This window comes from Vigna radiata, chromosome 4, assembly GCF_000741045.1.
Source record: "Vigna radiata var. radiata cultivar VC1973A chromosome 4, Vradiata_ver6, whole genome shotgun sequence".
Lineage (NCBI taxonomy): Eukaryota > Viridiplantae > Streptophyta > Magnoliopsida > Fabales > Fabaceae > Vigna > Vigna radiata.
This window is the reverse complement of record NC_028354.1, coordinates 20,328,313-20,352,831: the sequence shown is the minus strand read 5'-3', so window position 1 is coordinate 20,352,831 and position 24,519 is coordinate 20,328,313. Positions and strand designations below refer to the sequence as shown.

General features: G+C 29.7%; 4 protein-coding genes across 5 annotated transcripts; 2 read left to right on the top strand and 2 right to left on the bottom strand.

The window, feature by feature from the left end:
• Positions 1–1,032: 1,032 nt before the first annotated feature.
• LOC106758933 lies at positions 1,033–2,759 on the top strand. Of its 2 annotated transcripts, XM_014641948.2 has the most exons (3): positions 1,112–1,178; positions 1,482–1,558; positions 2,372–2,759. In XM_014641948.2, exon 3 carries the CDS (start codon positions 2,372–2,374, stop codon positions 2,576–2,578), a length of 207 nt encoding a protein of 68 aa, XP_014497434.1. In that variant the 5' UTR covers positions 1,112–1,178; positions 1,482–1,558; the 3' UTR covers positions 2,579–2,759. The 2 variants fall into 2 exon arrangements, with proteins under 2 accessions (XP_014497433.1, XP_014497434.1); XM_014641947.2 differs by lacking the exon at positions 1,482–1,558 and having other exon boundaries at positions 1,033–1,178.
• A 1,075-nt stretch (positions 2,760–3,834) lies between these two features.
• LOC106758755 (30S ribosomal protein 3, chloroplastic) lies at positions 3,835–4,752 on the top strand. The gene is made up of 2 exons (XM_014641733.2): positions 3,835–4,119; positions 4,251–4,752. Exons 1-2 carry the CDS (start codon positions 3,916–3,918, stop codon positions 4,530–4,532), a joined length of 486 nt encoding a protein of 161 aa, XP_014497219.1. The 5' UTR covers positions 3,835–3,915; the 3' UTR covers positions 4,533–4,752.
• Positions 4,753–6,224: 1,472 nt separating this feature from the next.
• Positions 6,225–8,524, bottom strand: LOC106758529. Its single transcript, XM_014641445.2, has 5 exons — positions 8,166–8,524; positions 7,809–7,912; positions 7,494–7,665; positions 7,293–7,415; positions 6,225–7,210 (listed from the first exon to the last, which is right to left on the bottom strand). Exons 1-5 carry the CDS (start codon positions 8,331–8,333, stop codon positions 6,572–6,574), a joined length of 1,206 nt encoding a protein of 401 aa, XP_014496931.1. The 5' UTR covers positions 8,334–8,524; the 3' UTR covers positions 6,225–6,571.
• A 7,609-nt stretch (positions 8,525–16,133) lies between these two features.
• On the bottom strand, positions 16,134–17,030 carry LOC106758528 (adenylate isopentenyltransferase 5, chloroplastic-like). Its single transcript, XM_014641444.1, has one exon. It carries the CDS (start codon positions 17,028–17,030, stop codon positions 16,134–16,136), a length of 897 nt encoding a protein of 298 aa, XP_014496930.1.
• Positions 17,031–24,519: the final 7,489 nt, after the last annotated feature.

The following is a 24,519-nucleotide window of genomic DNA, read 5'->3' as shown; positions in this document are numbered from 1 at the left end:
ATGTTAAATCAAAATTGTATTAAAATACTAAAAGGCTAAATATTCTATTAAACTTTTATAGGATAAAAATTTTCATCTCGTTGCTATTTTATATATAGCAGGTTCTTCATCTACTGCAGTTTAAAGGAAAAGCCTACTGCATATTCAATTCTTATAACGATGACAATTATTACTTCTATTTTTTCCCTTATTATAAAAGCATCGAGCTTAATTTTTCCATTTATCCGAGTAGAAAGAGAAGCGGCAAAAAATGAAATATAATTAAGGATTTCATGAAAAGAAATAAATATAAAAAGTATTATTATATAAAAGATATGTATGAATGAGGCAGCTTAATTGCAAAACCGTGTAGAGAAACACAAAGATAAAGATCTATTATTTTATTGAAGAGAAAATCAAAAAGAAAAGTTGTTTTAAAAATTAAACTTTTTGATTAAATTTCGTATATATTATTTTTATGTAATTTGTATTAATTATTTAAGGGCTAGAGTGAATTAATAATTTATATTAATTATTTTCATTTCGAACTTTCTTAATTATGTCATTGCATGAAAATATAATTAAAATGAAACTGTATTAATTTCATTTAATTCGATATTCATTAGCTCAAAGTAAACTAAACTGGAATTTGAATCCAGATGCATGTTTACTTCTAATATTTTACGATAAGAAAAAAAAAAACACTCTAAATGATCAATAACCAATAACTATACAATGTTGCTGCATAGGTTTCTTAACTTCTTTAAATAGATTTTTCGTGATTAATTTCATATCTTGGGGGATTGAATATAATTTTATTCAATTAATAATTAGAAGAAAAAAATCAATCTGATTAACTGTGTATTATTGTTTAAAAGTTTGACTTTTTAATAACAATAAAATAGTTAAATAATAATATAACAAAACTTGTATGCAATTGTTATAAATAAACTAAGAAAACAATTGCTGAATATTATTATTGTTGTAAATCTTTTTGTCTTTGAAAATTGCAACTCATTAGACTTTTATTTTGTGAAAACTTTATATTAATTCTTAAAATTTAAAAATATATTTTAGATTAGGCTTTATATAGTTAGATACATTCACGAAGGTGCATTCAGCGCTCTTTTTCATCTTCACAAAAGAAAGAGTATCCAAAAAAGTGAAGTGAATCGTAGGATCTTCTTTTGTTCCGTAAGGTAATGCGAATTCGCTTCCTCCACCTCTTTCTTTGGCTTCATCCTTTCTGCAAATTTTGATATTGCTAATGTTGGCTGATTCATATCATATAATTGAAACTTAATTGAAATTGAAAGATTCTCTTGAATTGAAAGAAGTATGAGTAGTGCCTGCTAAAACTGTTTCTGTTAGATGAAACAATTTAGCCACTCTCAATGCATATGTCTTTAATATTCTTTCAACAGTTTAGTGACTGCCCTCATTCTGTTTGTGGAAATGTTTGCCTTTTGTTTTCTCACATTCCCATCATCATCACAACTCAGAAGTTATTATCTGCACTTGTATCAAAAAAGGGTAATTGTGGTGTTCGTGTTTGAGGTATTGTGTTGTGTTGAGCAAGGTAATTCACAATCTCTCTCTTTGATTTCTCAATTACTGATGCATATCATATCATATAATGCAAATTTAATACCAGAACAAAATAATCCGTTTTAGAAATCGTTCAATCGCGTTGCCCTCATCCTGTTTGTGAAAATGCTCGGTTCATCGCTCCGCTCGTTCTCGGCCTCGGCGAGGGCGTCACAGCAGCTGGAGAGGAGAACCACAAGTTCCTCCCTCCGAACTCCTTCCTCGGAAGCGAAGGCGAAATACTTTGTTCTTTTACTGCAATTGTTTGTCAATTGATGAAATATTTAAATTTTTTGTTTGTGTTGCAAATATATCATTCAAATCTATTATGCAATTGAAACTACTTCTACTGTTTTTGTGTTAAACATTGATAAAATAAAAAAATAAAAAATCGTGCAATGTTCGTTTCATGTTTTTCAGTTAAATTTCTTACATTAATGTCTTCAGGTTACTTTTAGGGCATTTCAAAAGCTTTCTGAAAATCAGATAAATATGTCAAAGCAAAACAATCTCTTCTACAACTATTTCAATTGCATTGCCATAGTCTGTCTGTGGAAATACTCACTTTAACTCGTTCTCGATCATTGTGTTTTTGGTATCGTTAGCATGCTCCGTTCAGCAGCAGCTTCTTTCTCGATTTGTTTGTGGAAATGTTTACTTCTTGTTTATTTGCATTCCCCTCAGCATCACAATGTAGAATCTTTTAATTTATTTATTGTTCTTATGTATTTTGTCCGATTGCATCAACAAAAGGTAATTATATTGTGCGAAATTATGGTAACCCTTTTTTTCTCCATTTACCTAGATGGCTGGACTTTTAGGATATAGGAGCCTTCCACCCAAGGCAAAGAATTTGGTAGTTGCTGGGGGTTTGACAGCTTTTGTCTTTGGTGCCTACTTCTACACCATGAGGGCTGTTGGAGGCACTGATGAACTGCAGGTAGCAATTGATAAGTTTGAATCTGACAAGAGCAAGAAGGAGGGTGAAGCCAACATTCCATCTAAGGTCTAAAGCTCATTCGTTCTTGTACAACAAAACAATACTTTTGGTCTGTAATCAAGCGTTTTACTCAGCTTGAGAGTTAAAACGAAGAATGATATTTAATCTAGAGCTAATAATTTCAACCAGCTTTATGTACAAATAATGTGTGGTAGGGAAACTATAATTGAGACCCTGTTTTGGCCTTTTTTTACTGTTTCATGATGATAATAGAAATCTGTGATCATAGTAATACTTAAGAACAAAAAACACTGGTGCTGTGATTTATCGCCCGAATTTCATTTCAAACTTGAAATGAAAATCAGATGCCTTAAATCAGAAAATAAGAAAAGTTTATTTCATAACTTAAAATTATAAGTTAATTTCAACTTAAGAAAGAAGTTTATATTTGTTTGAATGTTTATTGAAATATTTTACAAAGACAACTTTATTAACTATTTATCTTCGCATTATTAATTTTCGATTCTTCAAAAGGAGAAAAGAAAAACATTCATCTCTTCCTATTATCAAGTCTTTTGGACGTGATATTATGCTAGTTGTTAAGGTTGTTCGTGATGAGATTATTTGTAATAATTTTGGTTTTGTAAGTACGTAAGATTTTGTCCTACCTCTTAGATGGGTCTTGACTCTTTATTGTCTTTGCTCTGTCTTCTAGGACTTAAAAAAATATTTAAAAGGTATTATTAAAAGATGATTTTTTTTAGTAAGATAGTTTGTATAGTATTTTAAATATTTTTATGACTAAAGTAACAGAACTGGTTCAAGTAGTATGAATATCATTACGAAGATTGAATGTGAGATTCACCTTTTATTCATTTATTTTCATATGTATTACAATTCAACTACATGGAATTCAAATCCTAGTAATTTAGCACTTCACGTTCTAAAAGCATACCTTGTATTCCATTTCTAATCTTTCATAATCTGTAATTAATAGAAAATGCTTATATATGTAATTTAATTTATATATTTTATATTTTATTATAAAATATATGAGGGAACCATTACATATTCCAAAGAAGGCCGTCTTGATAAGTTTTGCTACCTGAGTCAAACATATTTCTTAAGATTAATATTAATTATATAGATTTTTTTCTTAATTAATACTTTACCCGTCCATAATTCAATTTTGATGATAAAACTATTTACATATATTAAAAAGGAAAAGTGAAAATTCGCAAATAAAAGGAAAAAAAGGTTTATATTAAAATGAAAATCCGTATAGAAATTCGGGGTGACCCGAGGAAGAACGGGGCAGAAAACGGGTCTGGTGTTATCTTGTTGCCTGTTTTGAAATGTGAGTGTGAGAGTGAGCGTGGCATCAGCAACAGCAAACTAAGACCTTATCGATGGCACTTCTTCACCCAAATCTTCTTCCATCCTTCAATTCCAAAGCTTTAACCTTTCCCTCTTTCAAACTCAAACCCTCCCTCTCCTTCTCCATCTCACGCTCCCACCGCCCTCCTCCAACCACCACACGCTTCACCCTCGCCGCTTCCGCCGCGGAAACCGTCGTTGCCCAAGAAGAAGCCCCTCCCACTCCCCAATCCGAGGTTCTCTTCTTACTTTTCGCTCCCAAACATTCAAATAATGCTTTCAATTTCTCTCATTTATCCACCTCTTTTAGAATTAGAAAGAAAAAAATCTCTTATTTATATATATATATTTTTTTGGTGATTAATAGAAGCTTGGAGTGGTTGTGAAGGCAGCAGAGAAGCCGAGACTTGTGTTGAAGTTCATTTGGATGGAGAAGAACATTGGAATTGCACTTGACCAGACGATACCAGGGCATGGCACTATTCCCCTGAGCCCGTATTACTTTTGGCCCAGAAAAGATGCTTGGGAAGAGCTCAAAGAGTTGCTTGAGAGCAAGCCTTGGATCTCCCAAAAGCAGATGATTATTCTACTCAATCAAGCCACTGATATCATTAATTTGTGGCAGCAGAGTGGTGGCAACTTATCCTGATCCCAATTCTGCTTTTCGAACATATTTCAAACATTTTTTGCTCCTGTATTATTGGGTTGGGGTAATCGGTGATGTTTTGTAATAATGAGATGTTTCTCCGGTTAATGTTCATGTTTTTTCTGTTGTATGTTCTTTATCTGGCTTTGTATAAGCTTAATTAATATTACTATTTATCAACATATCCCAAAGTTCTTTCAGACCTTTGGTTTCCTGTCTGTCACGTTTTATTAGTTAAAATGTTCTCTCGAACCTTGTACTGATATGGAGTTTTAGATTTTGTCTGATAAAATTGTGAGTTGTAGTCCTTACAAGTTGTCCGCCTTGGTTTTGTTCCCTCTCTAATTCAAGAGAAGCCATTCTGTTTGTAAAAAACTTTCTTGCAGTAATCAATGTTGCTGAAAAGGCTTTGAAAGGTCTAAAGTTTATTGTGTTCTTGGGTAGAAATTAAAACTTGAACAAGGACTGATTGAATTGTTTAACCTATTTGATTTCAACGAGTAAATTTTAATTGCAAGCCTCTGCGTCACTGCTTTATTTTACCATAAACATTTTGGTTAAAAAATAAGCTTAGATGCTCGGATCTCTCTAAAGACCTAGTCATGTTCACGAATTATCAGAAGAAAATAAAAGACTCGGGAGTCAGGAGTATGTTTTGAAGTTTAATTGTTGTCTCATTAGTTTCGAAGGGAAATATTCTTATTTTACAATTCGTGGTGTTCGACAAGGATGGATGTTTCACCCTTAACCCTGATTAAAGCTTTGTTCATCCATCGATGTATTGATCTCAAATATTTTTATGAGATGCAGGACCTATTTGTAGAGATTTCTGTTGCTTATACGGAGACTAAGAGTGTAACTTGACAGATGAAAAATAACAGGATTTCGATTGCTTCGATTTGTCGTTCATTGATTCATCTTCACTCTAAATAACATGAATAATGATGAGATATTGTTACAAAAACTTCCCAGTCGTGGGCCGTGGTCATGTATTTAACTAATCCAAATTCTTCTTCGTACCTCAGTATAGTAGAATTTTTTTTCTAGAACTGTATCTAGAGCTGTATATAGCCTATTGACATGCTGTCAGGTACTGAAGTAAAGAAGTCCCTTAATACCTAAATTATCTTATTTGAGATCTTATAGCAAATCCTGTCATCATTATCAATAGGATCATTGCTTTATAATATCCCTTATGCTAACAACCATGTTAAGCTTTGTGATCATCTCGCATCAATGATTTTCAGCATCATTGAAATAGAATAAAATTTACATGCAAGTAATGGTTTGCTCCCTTGAACATTTTTCCTTTTGTCCCAGGGCAACTTCTTAATGTTGCCTTTCTGGTCAGCTAATCTGACACTAGTGAGGAGAACAAGTTTCAGGCTTCAGCAGGCTAAATTGTTACCCTATTATTTTATTAGAACGAAACCACATGTCAAAAGAATTATCTTCAAAATGCAGCCATTAGAATCTGAATTGGATTTTTCTTATTCTGGAACAAAACCTTGGATGCAAGGTGTGGATATTTTTCTGAAATTTTTATGAGGTCATAATGCAGAGGTACAAGCTGCAGGACAGATGGAGCTAACACTATAGCATGTAATTTTTCTACAGAATTTTGAAATAAAACCAGTAGAACACATGGACAACAAAGTCTTGCACATCCTGGTTCATATCTTGAGTTGTGTAGGTTCTAATAGGTTTTGATTAAGTTGTGTAGGGATTTGTTAAAATGATATAATGAGAGTAAGATTCTCTCTGACACAGTTTTTTGTAGTTCTTATTTTATATCTTTTAACTTGTTTTTCTATGCATCGAACCTAACTTCGGCTGTTTATGTAAAAGGGTTGTAACATCTCTAAGTATTTTTCATTTTATATATTTTCTGCCGATAAAAAAAAATATTCTGATACATCTTTCCTTACAAATTGGCTTTTTATTTTATACTAAGTGCTAAATAATTTTGAGGTTTTGCATTTTGTATACTTATGAAGAAAATATGTTCCAATCCTCCATACTTTTTGTTATTCACCTTATGATCATCTACTCCTCATTGACATCATCTTCCAATCCACATGTTCATGATGTGTATGTATCTGCTTTTGAAGTTGTGTTGGATCCCTAGTTTCCATCACATGTCTTGTTGCCAAACGATGTTGAGTGGGATCAGATTGAGACCTCTGTGAATTCCATGTTATGGCGTTAGAAGAAGCATGAACTCTTTCTTCGTTGAATTTGAAGTCTTCATTTTCTGTAGCTGCATCAGAATTACTGTTGTGATCATTGTTATCCTCTCTATTTCCTTCCTTCACATGTTCCTTGGAAATTAACTCAGCATTCTTTGATATTGCTGTCATGTTACCTCTTGGATTCAGACCTAAATGAAAGTCTTCCCATGCAAGTGTTTTAATTTCCCTCCTTTCCAATGCTTTTAGTTCAATATTGTGATTTGAGTGTTTACTAACTTCAATTCCAAAAGATTCAGATTCCAAGGCTTTTTCAGCAGCCGCAGCAGCTGTATCAGTGTGTCTCTTCCTTTCTTCATTCCTATCAAATACAAGCTCATTTTGAGTAATTTTTTCTTGATTATTTTGGATATTAACTTTATGGTGATGATCATCAACACTGTTTTTTATGGTTTCAAGTTCATCTTGTCTTCGTTCAACATTCAATTTGTCCTGAAATAGTGTAACAGAATTCGTTTCAGTGTAAATATCACAATTCAGTGCATACTGTTATTTTGAGACAAGGTGCTCTTACTTTATTGATCAATACAGGCTTCTGCTCCAAACGCAAAGTAACTCCAATTTCCGAAGCAATTTGTTTCAGCGCTTTCATTTTGATTTCCATGGTGAGGCGCTTTGGTGAAAGCTTTTGTATCATCTACACAAACCAAGCAAAAGTTATCAGAATAATGGGAAATTCTCTTGAAGGAGTTCTCTTGCAATAACTAATCAGCACCTCAGAGTTCACTCTATTATTTTTGTGCAACTCAACAGCATGGTCTGCAAACTCCTTCCCAAACCTTGATGTTAAAATCTCTCTTATCTTGTGCAGCTCTGGAAAATCTCCACACCTTGAGGATGCAAAGATAAGGCTAGATGTTGTTTCCATGAGATTAACAGGGCACTCCCTACACGTGTTCAAAAAATGCTAAATTAGCAAATGAAGACAGTTAAATGCATGCATCGTTTAATAATCCATCACCACTTCAGTTTGGTGTTTCTTCAAAGATTCACTCAACAGCTATAGAAGCAAGGAGAGAAGAAAACTTACTTGCTGGTTTCAAGAGCTTCAGCTCTTTCTCTCAGGAAATTACAATAGTTCTCTATCATAGAAAACACTTCCAACATGTTTTGTTGTATTATCCATTGATCCACCTGTTAATAAGTAATAGATAAATTCAATATATATTTACGTGTAAGAGAGAAAGAGAAGAGTTTAGAGTTCAGATTCTCTGCTGATTAAAAGTATGCTAATATTGGTATATTAAAATTCTTTTCAATATTATTTAAAACAAAAAAAATCAGTGTTCATCAATGTATTCTGAAGACAGAGTAGAGGGACAGTACCAAAAACTCAATAGAGAATTCAATTTGAGTTCAGAGTGTGTGATTATTGGCAATAACTTACACGAAGTAGAGCAGGGTCATGGTAACCAAGGTTTAAGAGTTGAGAAACATCAGAGTGAGCATAAGAGGCTCGAGCTTTGTGCTGATTCTTCAAGATAACAATCCTAGAAACAGCAAGTGTGGTGATGCTTTTGATCTTGGAAGTGAAGCCTTTTCCAAGCAAACCCATGTTATGTTATGAATGGAATTTGGTGATTCCTTGCTTGTGTGCAAAAGGGGTGAGGAATGAAAGAAGGATTTTATGATCAAACGACTGTAGTTGCAGAGTTGAGACTTTATTCTGTGAGATAATGTTAGTTGTCTGTCAGATATAAATGAAATCGTCTCCAGAATAATAAATATGAGTTTGACAGTCATTTTTTGTTTTGAATTGGCCTTGTTTGAGTAGTTCCTATCTGGAACATAAATACTAGAATGTCTGATAATTTCCATTGGAAACTGGTCGTTTTTCAAAAGGGTCCATCACTATGACCCCTTCTCATGCAACTAGTTTAGAATTGGAAAGGTCAAAAACCTTATATTATTGCCATAAGTCATGTGGATTATTTAGGTAGTTCTATGCTGGTTGAAGAAGTTGTAGAAAAGCGTAGGATTGGTCTTTGTAAGAAAACATTTATAACAGTATATTAATAGTATATTAATATTTTAAGAAAAGTTGAAAATTTGAACAGCATTTGGTAGCCACCATGGTAGAAAACTGAGGCGCGTACTAATGCCATTTTCTTATGTGGCTGCGTTCTAACCAGGGAATAAATAGTGTGTGCAATGTGTTAAAAAATTATATGAAATTGAAATAGGTGAATTTGGCTGCTGTGACAAGGTAGAACCAAGCAAATATTTAGGTGCATGTAATAGAAAATCCTTATTATGAAAATAACAAGGGTTAAATATGTTTTTAGTCCCTATACTTTGGAGCGATTTTGGTTTTAGTCCCGCTTTCAAACTATGGTACAATTTAGTCCTTCAACTTTAGAAAACTCTAGTTTTAGTCATTTTTACCAATTTTTTTTAACTTTATTTGTTGTTTCAAACGCGTTTCTCAGTTAACATTGAAGCAAAAATGTGTCAAACAGTGTAAACAATCCAAATGCTACAATGAAACGTGCTTGAAACAAAAAAAATAAAGTTAAAAAAATTTGATAAAAAGGACTAAAACCAGAGTTTTCTAAAGTTGAAGGACTAAATTGTACCATAGTTTGAAAGAGGAACTAAAACCAAAATCGTCCCAAAGTATAGGGACTAAAAACATATTTAACTCAAATAATAATTAGTTAAAGAATATTATTATTTCGATTCACCTTCGTGACTGCGCGAATATCCAAGTATATTTGATTTCGTAATGAAAATTGACTTCACCTCCTGTTAAACTTGGAGAAAAATAATATTCCAAAATCATTTACGTTTTTTTAGATTCTTTTCTCAACAAAATAAATGAATTTAGAATATTTCATTAAAAATGTATTATTTGAGTTTAAAAATTTAAAAGAAATTCAAAGTATAAAATGAACTTACTAATTTAACTATTTAAGGATGCTCTTTTTATCAACTATGTTTTAAGTATTTATAAAAATATTAATATAATATTTATATAAATAATAATAAAAGAACATTTTATTATTTATTATTAAAAATATATGACGTACAATTATATAAGCATTGTACGTAACAATAAGAAATAACTTTAAAAACAGAAAACAACTTTCAACTTATTCTTAACTAAGTACAACAATAATTTAAATCTAAATTATATCTTCAACAAAGTTGAAAGAAAATGGTCGAACATAAGAAGAGAAAGCGTTCTTCTTCGAAGGATGAGGAGAGGGATAGAAAGAAAATCCAGATTAATTATCCAGATTCTCCAAATGCGTCAACAGAAGAGTCTCTCCCATACACGGTCAGAAAAGTCATCTCCAATTCTTCGAGCGGGGAGACCACCGCCCAGTGTGGCTTCTGATGGTATGAGCATTGATGAAACAGTTGCGTCAATTTAGAATAGAAGCATCATTTAGGAAGCAAAACGTTTAATATATGATCTTTAAACAATGTAAAACGTTAAAACTTATTTTATAAAATTATTTAAGTTTCATTACATTATTAAAAGCTAATTAACATCGGTTATTTTGGGTTTTTAACGTCTACAACTGAACCGATGTAATTTCCGATGACATAAATGCGACGTCGGAAGAATAGTATAACCGACGTCTATCGCGACGTCAGTCACTAACAGGTCTGACGTCACTAAACGTCGATGTAAGGAGAAAATGGACGTCTAAAGACATCGTATAGACGTCGGTCCACGTGACGTGTTCAAATACATTGCATCTTGCTGGAAAAAACAAAAACTAACAATGGCATTGTTGAAATATAGGTATTGAAACTGGAGGAGCAGCTTTTGGAAGCAAAGAAGGAGATTCAGCTGTGCCAGCAGGCTAGGGTGAACACTGCAGTTCCCCCATTTGCGAGAATACTTCCACCAGTTTTGTGCTGTTGCTGGAGCAGCAGGTGCAGTGGGGGCAGCATCCCGGAGGCGGCGTAGGAGAGTCGTTGCTCAGCAGGAGCAGGTGCCCGATGAGGAACCAGCTCAGCACGCGGAGCCCTTCCAGATGAGGGACATGCATATGTTCCCAAATAATAACTATTCTTGAAACTTTGTTCACCATGTATCATAACTCCTATATGTCTTGATCTCATTCTAGTCATTATTGGCAAATAGGTTACCTTTATCCGAAGTAGAAATTAGTTATAATCTTAAAGTCATAATGGTTTATTTTCATTGCCAGGTGACTTTCATTGCCAGGTGACTTCAAGGAAGGATCAACAACAGTATTAGATCCACGAAGATGAGCCATACAGTTTTGTTACAGTTAACGAATTTGCCAAGACATTTCAATGCTTCCATGTTGGTGTAGATCTTAGAGAAGAGCTAGCCATTCGGGAAGAATAGAAATCAGTATTAAACGGAACGGGGACAGGGACGGGGTGTAACCTTGAAGCAAGAGGTCCTCGTCAGATTTCTTGGATGGCTCTATCCCTGTCGTGGGATTAGTGTGACGTGTATGGGTTGGAGTTGGTTTGGAGAGTCGAAAAATAATTTCCTGAGAGTTGAAGACGACGAGGACGAACTACGCTTCAAGAGTGGGTTGTTGACTGCGCAGCAGGGCTCACAGTGGCGGCAACACCTAGGTAATATTTCGGAGAGGTATAGAAAAAAAAATTCGATTTAGGTTTTTAAATTATGATTGTAAAAGATTTGGATTTAGGTTTTGAAATCTGTTTGTTTTTATGATGGTAGGATTTATCAAGATTGATGAAGAAAATCAAGAATTTGATGCTAAAGATTGCAGATGATTATGCAAAAGTTGAAACGGAGGAAGACAGGTTACTTGCGGGAAGATTCATCAAGTTTTGTTGTCTGATGGTAAATTGACTTACCAATCCTTGAAACAATCAAGAATCAAGTATTTTTTTTCAAAAATAAAATGTAAATTTTGTGCAGAACGATACTTTACTTATTCACTGTATTACTTGTAATGATTTGGTATACTTGTCAAAAGTTATGTACAAAAACTAACTATGACGTACATGTACGTTATAATAGGTCTACAACAAAAATTTACGTCATGCTTGAACATATTGAGATGACTTAAATTTTTGCTACATATGTAGACCTATTATATACATATGTAGACCTATTATATACATATTGGGAATAATAAACAGTTAGTGTTTTCAGATTTAGAACTTTTCCAAAGTTTCGGACGTTTCCGGAGTTTCCGACGTTTCTCGGGAGTGGGCATCGTGGAAGCCTTTCAATACGTCTATAGATTTCTTCAATAAAGCTGATTCCTAGGACGCATCTTCATAATCATAATCTTCAAGCAATCTCGGTAGCCTAGCAATGTGGATCATCGCTGCTTCAGGGTAAGCTCCCTCCAATCTTGCATTCGATATTCTACAAACCCAAAAATAAAATTAAAGATTTAATAAAATAAAAACTGAGAGAGAAAAAAAAAATTACTTGAGAACTTTGATTCTACCTCAGGACGTTTGCTTTCGAACGAAAGTGAATGAAAAAGCCGAACACATTAACTTTAATTACTCAACAAAAATAAGTTATATTAGAGTTTTCATTCGCTGCTTCAGGTAATACCTAGTAATACCTGCAACTACGTATAGTAAAGCCGTGAAGGGAGTAAGTAATCAATGTAACTAACACTACGCGGCAACGATTATGATGTGACGTCTATAAGCAGTTATATTATTTATCGATTTGAGATGATTTGATATGATTGGTGGAAAATGTTTCTTAACAACAGCATCATTTCTTTTGATGTTTACATAGAAGGATTAAAATTAGATTATGAATGTGTTTGGGAAAATTAGATGAAGTAATTAACTACTTTATACAATTAAGATTATTTGATAAGTTGAAAAAAATGAAAATGATATATGAATGTAAGTTTTGCTATATAAATGAAATTTATATTTTCAATATAAAGATATATTATGTAATTGTAATTTGAGTGCTTTTAAAAAAAGTATTTAAACTTTTTAGTCTTTCTATTTATTTTTGAAAGTTGTATCTATCTAATTTGTTTTGAACAAATCATTCTAATAAATATTAATTTAATTTATTTTTTGAAATTATTTTTTTATTACTTAACTTTAATTATTATTTTACAAGTAATTTTCCTATAACATTGTGTAACGAAACATTTATGATTAGAAAAGAAAGAAAAGAAAAGTTTAATAAAAAATATATTACAGCATTATAGGTAAGAAAATAATTAAATAATCTCAACTTTTAAATCAATCACTTTAATATATCTTACTAAACACTTTTATATTAGTAAAACTAACTTATATGTTAGTCCAACAAACTATTATTTAAGTTATTAATACAAACACATTTTATTATAGTCTATAATATATTTCTAACATTATTTTTAATAGATAAAATCATTGCAATTATTTCTTTTTCACTTGCTTCATTGTGTAACATTTTTAACTACTGTTTTGACCGTTATCTCTCTAAGCTAAAAAAAATCCAAATATTTTAATTAGTCTTTCTTAATCAAGGTTTTGATGAGCTATGATCTCCGGTGAAGATGTTTAAAAAAAAGAATTAACAAAAAAATTATCCACCTTCTAATCATTTAACAGGATATTAATTTGGAAACAACGTTGTATTAATATGCAATTTTTATCCTCTCAATTAATGTGCAAACAACATTCTAGAGGTATCTTATTATATTTTTTTAAAATGATATCATTTTGAGATATATCTTTTTCCGTTTTTTTATTATATTAGTTTGTTATATCCTTTATATTCAAGCCTTCATTCTCTTGTAACAGAAGCTTCTTTTCTCCAAACATATTGAGATGTTTTCTTTCAAATGTTTTGTCAAACACTTACATAAAATCCATTAATGTGTAAAAGAAGTATTTAGAGATTTTACTTTGCTAATATTGCAAAGTCCTCTCTGCCCACCATTTTTCTCTTGTGAACTAAGTTTATGGTGACATTAGAGATAGCTGATGATGGAATTAATAATTTAAAAGTTTAGTTTTGAGCTTCGTGAACAGTTTAAAAATTTGAAGTTTTAGCATTAATGATTTTTTATACGAAAGTTTTTCAAGATTTTACTCGATTTAAGGGTTTCCTTGTTACTCGTTTATAATTATTAAATTTAAAATGTTAGTTTATATATATAGATATTTAAATATATGCGTCAAACTCCAAACTCGTAAAAAGTCACCACTGTTAAGACTTTTATTTAATAATGAAAAATTTAATTCATTTATTATAAAATATACAAAGAAACTTAAACATTTTCTTCAGTGAAAAAGCATTTTAGGTTATGATAAATTCAGAAATTTGATTGAGAGTCCAAAATGTTGAGTAAACATGAGTTAGATGATATATGAAAAAAAAATTACAGAATCATTGACTTAAAAATTTATATTGCGGACTACATGTTATATATATACATATATATATATACATATATATATATATATACATATATATATATATATATATATATATATATATATATATATATATATATAAGTTAGGTTAGTTCGTAATTTATTGTGTCCAAATTTTCTTGATTAATTATCGACTCTCTTTTTCGAATAACCCAACATATTATTTAATCGTTAAATATTTTATTTGTCAAGTATGTAAATAATACTCTTATCCTTAATATCACCTCTTATTCTAGTTAAAAATATCCTTTTTACATTTCAATACTTGAACTTTGTAATAACTTAGCAATAATACTCATAAGAGGTGGTATTTAATTTGAATTAGAGTTGAACTCATGCAAAAAAAAAACTCCATCGCATAGAAAAAACAGCTCAACATATTGAAACGCATTAAGAAAATAAAATAAAATGCAAAAAAAAATGAAATAACAATAATAGCTGCTTATACCTTCTCTAGCTTAAGTTATCAACTTACTCCCAAAACAAAAAGATAATGATATTTAGACAACATTTTTTTTACAACATTTGAACATTGATTACGTGTATTGGTCAAAAATCACTCCACAATAATGTTTATGATTATTATTATTCATTGTGAAGTGATTTTTGACCAATCATAGATTGACACATAATAAATGTTCAAATGTTGTCAGAAAAATGTTATCTAGATATCATTATCCAAACAAAAATCATGTTACGAATTTGCCATTATTAGATGTCTTTTACATTAGGTGCAAAGTCTGTATTATTTAATCATTAAATGTATGTTTATAAAAATAACCTAAAACAATATATAATATATAAGACTCATAATACTCTTTCTACATTCAATCATATTAATTATAAATATATTTTTGTTCTTTTAATATATTAATACTTTTCACTAGTACAAAACAGGTTTTTTAAGTATGTTGTTTTGAACTTTTTAAATTTGTTTTATCGTAGACTTAGATTTGATTAAGTATTTTGTTGACTAATTAAAAGCATTAAATAAAATACATTGAGATAGAAAGAATCATGTGTTTTTATGCTTTTAGACAAAAATTAAATTTAGATAATTCTTTTTTTTTTATTTACATAAATGGACAAATTGTGTAGTTTCTACATGACTTCAAATGAAGAAGTTGTATAGGAAATACACGACTTCTACACTATCACAACAAAAAAGGTGAAGTCGTGCATTGTACTACTTCTATACTTGTAATCGATTACCAATGTCTAAACACGTATGGGAGACACACGATTTTACTTTTTTGTTGTGGTAATGTAAAAGTCGTGCACCATCGTACTACTTATTCATTTAAAAATTGTGTGGGAATTACACGACTTGTCCATTTACGTAAAAAGAAATACTTAGATCGGTAATAACATTTAATTTTTGCTTAAAAATGTAAAAAAAAAAAACAAAAGAAAAAACTATTTCTTTAAATTAAATGTACATTATCAACAACTTCACTACATTTAATTTAAAATTAATTAAAACGTAAAAACATTTAAATGTGAATTTAATATGCATGTATGGAATATGTAAAAGTTATACTACTTCAACAAATAAAATCTCATCATTAAGACTTTTAATCTAGTACGTACAAAATCACTTATTTTAAATTGAATTGATTAATATTGTGTACACGTGTTTCTCATTATAGTCAATTTATTTATTATTTAGCTTATGAAATATCTGTTCATAAATTAATAGCCTAAAATAACATAAAATACTAAAAAAGAATTCATACAATGCATATGTGAAAAAACAAAAAACTTATTTTATTCATAATACTACTCATCACCATGTCTAAGTACACAGGACTTGTAAAGGAGAAGAAAAAAAAATATAAAAGCAAACATTATAGATCATAATTAATTTTTCTTTCACCATACGTACTATCTAATTAATTTTGCCTTTATATTTTTTTTCTTTTATTATTTATTACTAACTCCATTAACATGATGGTCCTTAGTCAAATCAGCGATTTTGTTAAACACAAACCATGGCTTGTTCACCAATTTGAGATGTCTTTTTCACAACAGTTGTCTCTTCTAGAAATTGCTTCAATATCTCCATGCATGGTTTGAACACAATCTCTTCGTACAATTGTTTATAATCCACTCCATTTAAAACAGCCTCAAACACTTGTGTGGAATCAATTCTGAACATTTTGAAGTCATGGTTCATGTTTCGGATCTTCGAGAGTTGTCTCTCAGCCAACTTATGAGTGTTCTCTTTGGTTTTCGTAATAGCATGTTGTAGCATCTTCTCCTTCTGAGCCTCGTCGTCTATTTCCTTCTCCCGAAGGAAAAACTCTCCAAGCTCAGGAACTCCAATGGCTCTTCTAATCCCACGACTGCAATCTGCTCCAGCAACAAAAGCTTCTCGAATCTCATCCACAACTCCAGCATCAACCATTTCGTCCACCCTTTTGTCCAGATAAGGAAACAACACTGGTAAAGACACATCGACCCAAATGAAACAACAATCATATTTGGAACAAAAAGCAACGTCAGGGTCCTCGAGCAAGGCTGTGAGGTAAGTGTTGGAGCCACCCACGATAATGGGTAGGTGTCCGTTTTGAACGATGGTATCAAGAGCGTGAAGGACATGATAGCAAAAGTCATGAATGGTGAAGTCGTAATCAGGGTCGTCAACGATGGCAAGAAGATGATGGGGAATGCCAGAACGTTGAGACTCTGAAACCTTGTTGGTGATGATGTCAAGACCCTTATAAATTTGGATTTTGTCAGAGTTGATGATTTCAGAGGGAAATTGCATGGCCAAACTGATGGAGAGTTTGGTCTTACCTGAGCCAGTTGCACCCATTATGAACAAAACCTTCTTCTTCCCAACCTGTGAAGGTGAAGTAGTGAAAGAAGCCATATCAGAATCTTGTATGTATTGCTAGAGAAGATAGATAATGTAAGAAACATAGACAAATCTATATATTTGAACTAAATAAGAGTTCTTATATTTATTAGTAAAACTTTATTAATTCATTTAATCACATATTAAATGTCTCTTCTTCTTTTTTTTCCTTTTATCTTACGTGATCTACAAATGTAAGAATATGACAAAACTCTTACCTTATATATATACATATATCATTGATATGTAAATTTGATTTCGTAGATAAGTTTTGTAGATAAGTTTTGTGGATTTTGTTTCTAGTCCTACACATTTAAAAGAAAAGGAGATATAAAATAAAATAAATAAAAATAACTTATGAATAATGTGATAAAGGTACAAAAGTATATAATCGTATATAAATTATTGTAAAAAATAAAATATTTAATATATTTTGTATAATGACCGGAGGTTGATTAAACTGAATTAATAATTTTAAAAAATAAATACATTTTCCTTATGATTTAGATAACATGAAGTATCTAGAATTTTGTAGCTGTTTATAGTGGTGTTGTAACATAATTAGGTGGAAAATACGTGTAGTTTGTAAGACAAAAAGGAAAATAAAAACTTAACGTTCAAGCATTTAAGAACTATAATGAATTTTCATATAAGGTAACTAGGAAAGATTGTATTTCTATTTATGAAATGAAGATTCTTTTAACTTTTATCACATTAATAGTGGAAGTATATGTTATTATTTTTTATAATAAATAATCTTTTAACCTCTATAATATTAAATACTAAATTATGGTTTAATAAAGTTTTTAAGTTATTTATAAAATTGAGCATTTTTATTGAATTTTATTTGATTTTTATGATATGTTAAGTCTTCAAAATTTGTATATTTTTAATTAAGGCTTTATCATTTAATTTGTTTATTGGAGTAACATTGTTATCAGTTTTCTCATCATATTTTCATTTGAAAATTAAAATGTGAGTATAAGATTTCATGTTAAATACAGATAATTAAAGTTATTATCAATTTTGATTTGAAAGTTATATCTCTAAACTTTTTGATGAATTCTATTTTAAATATCTATTACTAACAATGTTATAGGTTTTGTCATCATATTTTCATTTGAAAATTAAAATGTGAGTATAAGATTTCATGTTAAACAGAAATAATTAAAGAAAGTATTAAAAAAAACTCAAACTTATTATCAATTTTGATTTGAAAGTTATATCTCTAACCTTCTTGATGAATCCTATTTCAAAAATCTATTACTTACATTGTACTCACTTTTGCTTGTTTATTGGAATAGCTTATCAACGAGCGAGGAAATATTGTATACGCTTCAAGTCATTTAGAAAGATTAGCTGAGATGGATTTGCAAGATGGAAGGATTGAGTTAACCTTGCTTGAGTGAGGAGATTTGAGGGTGTGGGTCACTTTTTGCTACCTTTCACACCCACACGTCTTTTTACCATATATCAACCCTCACGCATTCCCTTTCTCACTTAATCCTAACCTATGGCAAAGAGAACGGAAACGACGACAACATCGAGAAGTACCTCTTCAAGCTGGTGCGAATCGGGACTCTATATGGTCAACAAGTCTATCCTCGCACATAATGAGTTTGACAGGAACTCCAAGGCCACAATTTGGATGGACTTTCAAATGTAGGTGCTGGAGATCAACGACGAGGAGAGGCAGGATAGGTATTTTCAATAGCAATAAGCGTTCAGTGAATTGAATTTATTAGTTTACTAAACACTGAGATGTTTAGAGTATTGAATACTTTTTAAATGTAGGTGGTGAAGATTGACAATAAGGAGAGGCGAGAGAGATATTTTCAATAACAATAAACACTCACTTGAATAGAATTTATTGGTTTACTAAAAGTTGAGATGTTTACAGCATTGAATATTTTCCAAACGTAGGTAGTGGAGATTGACAGAGAGGCAAGAGAGATATTTTCAATAGTAATAAGTGTTCACTAAAATATAATTTATTGGTTTACTAAAAACTGAGATGCTTAGAACATTGAATATTATCCAAACGTAGGTGGTGGAGATTGACACAAGGAGAGGCGAAAGAGATATTTTCAATAGCAATAAGCGCTCATTTGAATATAATTTATTGATTTATTAATAATTGAGATGTTTAGAGTATTGAATACTTTTTAAACATGGGTGGTGGAGATCGACGACAAAGAGAGGCGAGAAAGATATTTCCAATGGCAATAAGCGCTCACTTGAATAGAGTTTATTGGTTTACTAAAAATTGAGATGTTTAGAGTATTGAATACTTTTTAAACGTAAGTGGTGGAGATTGACGACAACGAGAGACTAGAGAGATATTTTCAATAGTAATAAGCCCTCACTTGAGTAGAATTTATTGGTTTATTAACAACTGAGATGTTTAGAACAATGAATATTTTCCAAATGTAAATGATGAAGATTGATGACAAGGAGAGACGAGAGTGATATTTTCAATAGCAATAATCGCTCACTTGAATAGAATTTATTAGTTTACTAAAAACTGAGATGTTTAGAGCATTGAATACTTTCCACATGTAGGTGGTTGAGATTGAGGACAAGGAGAGGCAAGAGAGATATCTCAATAGAAATAAGCGTTCACTTGAATAGAATTTATTGGTTTACTAAAAATTGAGATGTTTAAAGTATTGAATACTTTTTAAATGTAGGAGGTGAAGATCAAGAGCAAGGAGAGGCGAGAGAGATATTTTCAATAGTAATAAACACTCACTTGAATAAAATTTTTTGGTTTACTAAAAACTCATATGTTTAGAGCATTGAACACTTTCTAAAGGTAGGTGGTGAAGATTCACAACAAGGAGAGATGAGAGATATTTTCAAATAAGTGTTCACTTGAATAGGGTTTATTCGTTTACTAAAAACTAAAATGTTTAGAGCATTGAATACTCTCCAAACATAAGTGGTGAAAATTGATGACAAAGAGAGACGAGAGAGATATGTACAATAACAATAAACACTCACTTAAATAGAATTTATTGATTTACTAAAAACTGAGATATTTAGAACATTGTATACTTTTTTTAAATAATATTTAAATCGAGTAGATAATATTTCTCTCATTCATTTAATCATTTGAATTTTTTACCATTAATTTAAACGTACTCAATAATGCTTATATAGTTTTATAACCTCAAAATTAGAATAAAATAGCATTTTTTTTCTCATTGCATTTAGAGTAACAAATAAGTAATGCACAATTAAAAAAATACATATAAATTATGTTAAAATTTTGTATGAAAATCTTTCAAAATATATTTTTTCTTTGAGATATCACGTTGATAATTTATTAATTTTTTAATTTGTAGGAAATCCGAATTGATTTCGAAAAAATATAAAAATGGATAATAATAATAAGGGTTAAATATGTTTTTTTCTCTTAACTTTTAGTAAAAATTGAAATTAGTCCCTCTTCAAAATTTTGGCCTAATTTAGTACCTCAACTTTAGAAATGTATAAATTTAGTCATTTTAACCAATTTTTGTTAATTTTATTTTATGTTTCAAACGCGTTTCTCAATTAAGATTAAAGCAAAAATGTGTCAAATAGTGTAACCAACTCAAATGCTATCAAGAAACATGCTTGAAACATAAAAAAAAAAAAAAAAAAAAAAAAAAAAAAAAACTAACAAAATTTAATTAAAATGACTAAATTCATACATTTCTAAAGTTGAGAACTAAATTAGGTCAAAGTTTTGAAGAGAGACTAATTTCAATTTTTACTAAAAGTTAAGAGACCAAAAACATATTTAACCCTAATAATAATAATAATAATAATCCAATAAAAAGATTACTAATTTTTATTTAAATTTAATCATCAACCGAATTTTCTAAATTAATTTTAACTTATCAAAAATATATTTTATACTAATTTTAACTGTAAAGACAAATGTGTAATATTTAGCATTATTTAGCATTATATATATATATATATATATATATATATATATATATATATATATATATATATATATATATATATATATATTCATAACTTTTACATTTAAATTTTTCCGCTTTCAGTTTTAAATTTTTTAAGATAAACAATATAAATTTTATCTTTAAATCTTTCTAAATTCATCTTCTTACTTTCTTTCAACTTCATAAATCCATATTTAATAACGAGACGGAAGTATTTATCTAACATATGAAAGATAAAATAATACTCACTCTTCTAATTTATAAAAAAGGAAACCAAATCGCAGCATTTAATTGAAAAATATAAATATTTTAGTAAAGTAAAAGTTAAATAAAAATTCAATTAAAAAACTTAAATATATCTGCGAAACTGGATTAAAAGTAATAATATTTTTTTTCTAAACTTTTACATGCAAATCCAATCAAAAACATCTAATTATTAGACGGTGTGTGAAGATTAATAATGTTATTATGAAAAATATAACACTAGAAACACAAGTGTGATAAACTATTCTAAAAGAATATTATTTTAAATTATCCCAGATACTTTAATACAATCGTCAAATATATGCTGACATTGTACAGTTTTAAATATATAAAAAAAAATTATTACTTTTATCCTTCTGCAAACTTTAAAATAATTTTTATGTTCTTGATTACGAAAATGATGAACGTGGATTTCAATGCTATATATGTTTATGAATTAACGTATAGAAAAAATATGTCGTAAATTAGAATGGAAAAAAGTTATTATTGTTTACTTCAATCCAGTTATAAAATGGAAAAAGAATAATATGATACTCTCAAGATAAATAAATAAATAAATGCAATAGAATGATTATGTTCTATTTAGTTTTATTTCAAATACTTTAAATAATTAAAACTTATTTTATTTAAATTCGTCCTTCGAATTTAATCTTGACTTCAAATGACAAGTATACGTCTTTTTGTTTAGTACAAAAACTCCACCCATATCTTCAATACTTGCTTTTATTAACTATTATTACATTAATTCCTTTTTGGTTTCTTTAAAACCTGGCCGAATGGCTTGTTAAAAATCCTAAATTAGTATTTAGATATCCTTTATTAAATATCAACATGTATCATTTATAAAATTAAAGAGTGATTAAATTTAAATATATAATGCATCGCTTATAATTACCTAGATCATCAATTCAATTAATTAATGAACATTTTGATTAATAAGATAATTTCAATTGACTGAATTTTTTTTCCTATTTTGATAAAGTATTTCAATTACTATAAAATGAATACAATCATGCAAACATTAAAAAAAATATTAATGTTATTTTTCAATTAATGTTAATTTGATGACTTTTTTAGTCATTCAATTAAAGTTCTTTAAGATTATTTCAACTGATATTGATAAAAAAGATAACTTTGGTTGAGGTCAACTAGAATTACTTTTTGTTGATATTAATTACAATTATTTAGATTGTCATGGATGATAGTTACTTTTACGATGTTGATTATTGGAATTTATTTTTCATTTTATGAATGTAATTTGAAAATTTCCCTAATTTGCATTGCTAAAAAAATAATCTACTTAATATTGACGTAAAGTATCATAGTTAACATTAAAAAAAAAACACTCTAAGAAACTATTCACAAAGAATAATTTCTACTGTTAACAATAAAAATAAAATATTCACTGAAATAACCAATAGGGAAATAACCATGATAGGCATCAATTGAAAAATCTATTTCACGTTTAAATTTTTTTTAGATTACTAATAATATCAAGTGAAAAATAGCAATGGCCAACAAAAAATTAAATATAGCCTGACTATTTAAATAATAATAAAAAAAACTACCATCAACATCAATAAATAATTATATATATATATATATATATATATATATATATATATATATATATATAGTTAATGGAAATTAGTCCTTCTAACAATATATCGTTTCTTAACCAAAATGATAACAACTGACCCGAGAAAAAAAAAATATAAGAATATTATCATGAATTTAAGAATGTAAAAAATTTAAGAATAAAAAAGAAGATTTGAGGATTATCATTACTCAGAAATTAATTTAGAGAAAGAAAAAAAAAACAGCCTTTATATAAGCCAATTTGGAAATTAGAATTGTTAGTCTCGAAATTGTTATTATTATCGAATAGATTTCTCAACTAGTTATTAAATTACTCTTTAAAAATAGCATATCACAGTTTTTAGTTATTTTGAATTTAGATTATAACTGAATCTTTAATTACTTTGTTAACTAATTCAATTTCAAAATACAATTTTCGTCTAGTATTTCATAATGCCTAGGAATTAGACTCTGATAAGAGATAAATAACGCTACTTGCAAATAGGAGTTGCATCCAAAAGAATGAACACTGGAAATGCATAAAACATTGCTACCGTGTACTTCTTACTACAAGGTTAATGAAGCAAAGCTGAGACATAATGTGACTCTGAACTGACAATATAGACTATCTATCATTAACATACACTGAAAATATAAATCATTTACTTGAGAATCTAAAAGTTAATTAGCAGACCAGATATATTACTTACGGTAAATGCCAGAACATTATATGCAAGTTAAACGAGATGAAACAATGGAAGAGGCTGGCTTTCAGATTAAGATTAATTGTAATTGGAATTACCAGGTTAAGCTTGACTGCTTGCTTAATAATAAATAACGGAAGAAATTTTCTGGAGGAGTTTTTCTCCTTTTTCCCTTCCTACCAGAGCAACCCAATTTAAAGCCAGTCCACTCCAGTTTCTGGGAATCAAGCAGTCTAATAAGCCACATGAACAGGTTACCTTGTTGGTTAGATCAATTGCCTAACCCTCTTTTAACAACAATTGTCTCTACCAAAATATTACCACAGTTAATTTTCTTAAAAAGTTCAGTACATGCCATAATAACTCGATGAAGAGAAAATAATTATTTGTTCAGCTAGCAACAGACAACTGAAACTTTTTAACAATTTATTCACCCAAAATAAACTTTCAATATTAGAGCAGTGGCATCTGGACGTTAACAGCAGGTAGCAGCAACAGCCGGTGGTGGCAACAGCATTTGATTTCCCATTATTTCCTCAAGCAGGATAGAAACATGACCCATATATTCAATTTTGCACCTATGTTTTTGGTACAGAACTAGGTCTTGAGACTTAAGGTGGGCCTTTTATCCCAAATATATAATTAGAATTCCAACAATGACATCCAGGAATACAAAAACGAAAATGGTTTACCTGGGTAAATTAAAAACATGTTGGTTAAGAATTAAATATTCATGGGAATACTTTAAAATCCAAAATATGTCAAAAAAACAAGTTGGAAAGGAATGAAATTACTAGATGATGCATCAATGATCCAAAGGGGAATATAAGTAGAACAAGTTACAATCAAATAATGACTCTTAAGTTCTTTTATGCTTTTAAGTAGAAAAAATTGCGTTCCAATATTAACTATAATTTTTAACTCAATGGCAAACACTCAATTCAACAATTGATATTGGAGATAAGGTCACAAATTCAAATTTTACTGGAACAATTGTCA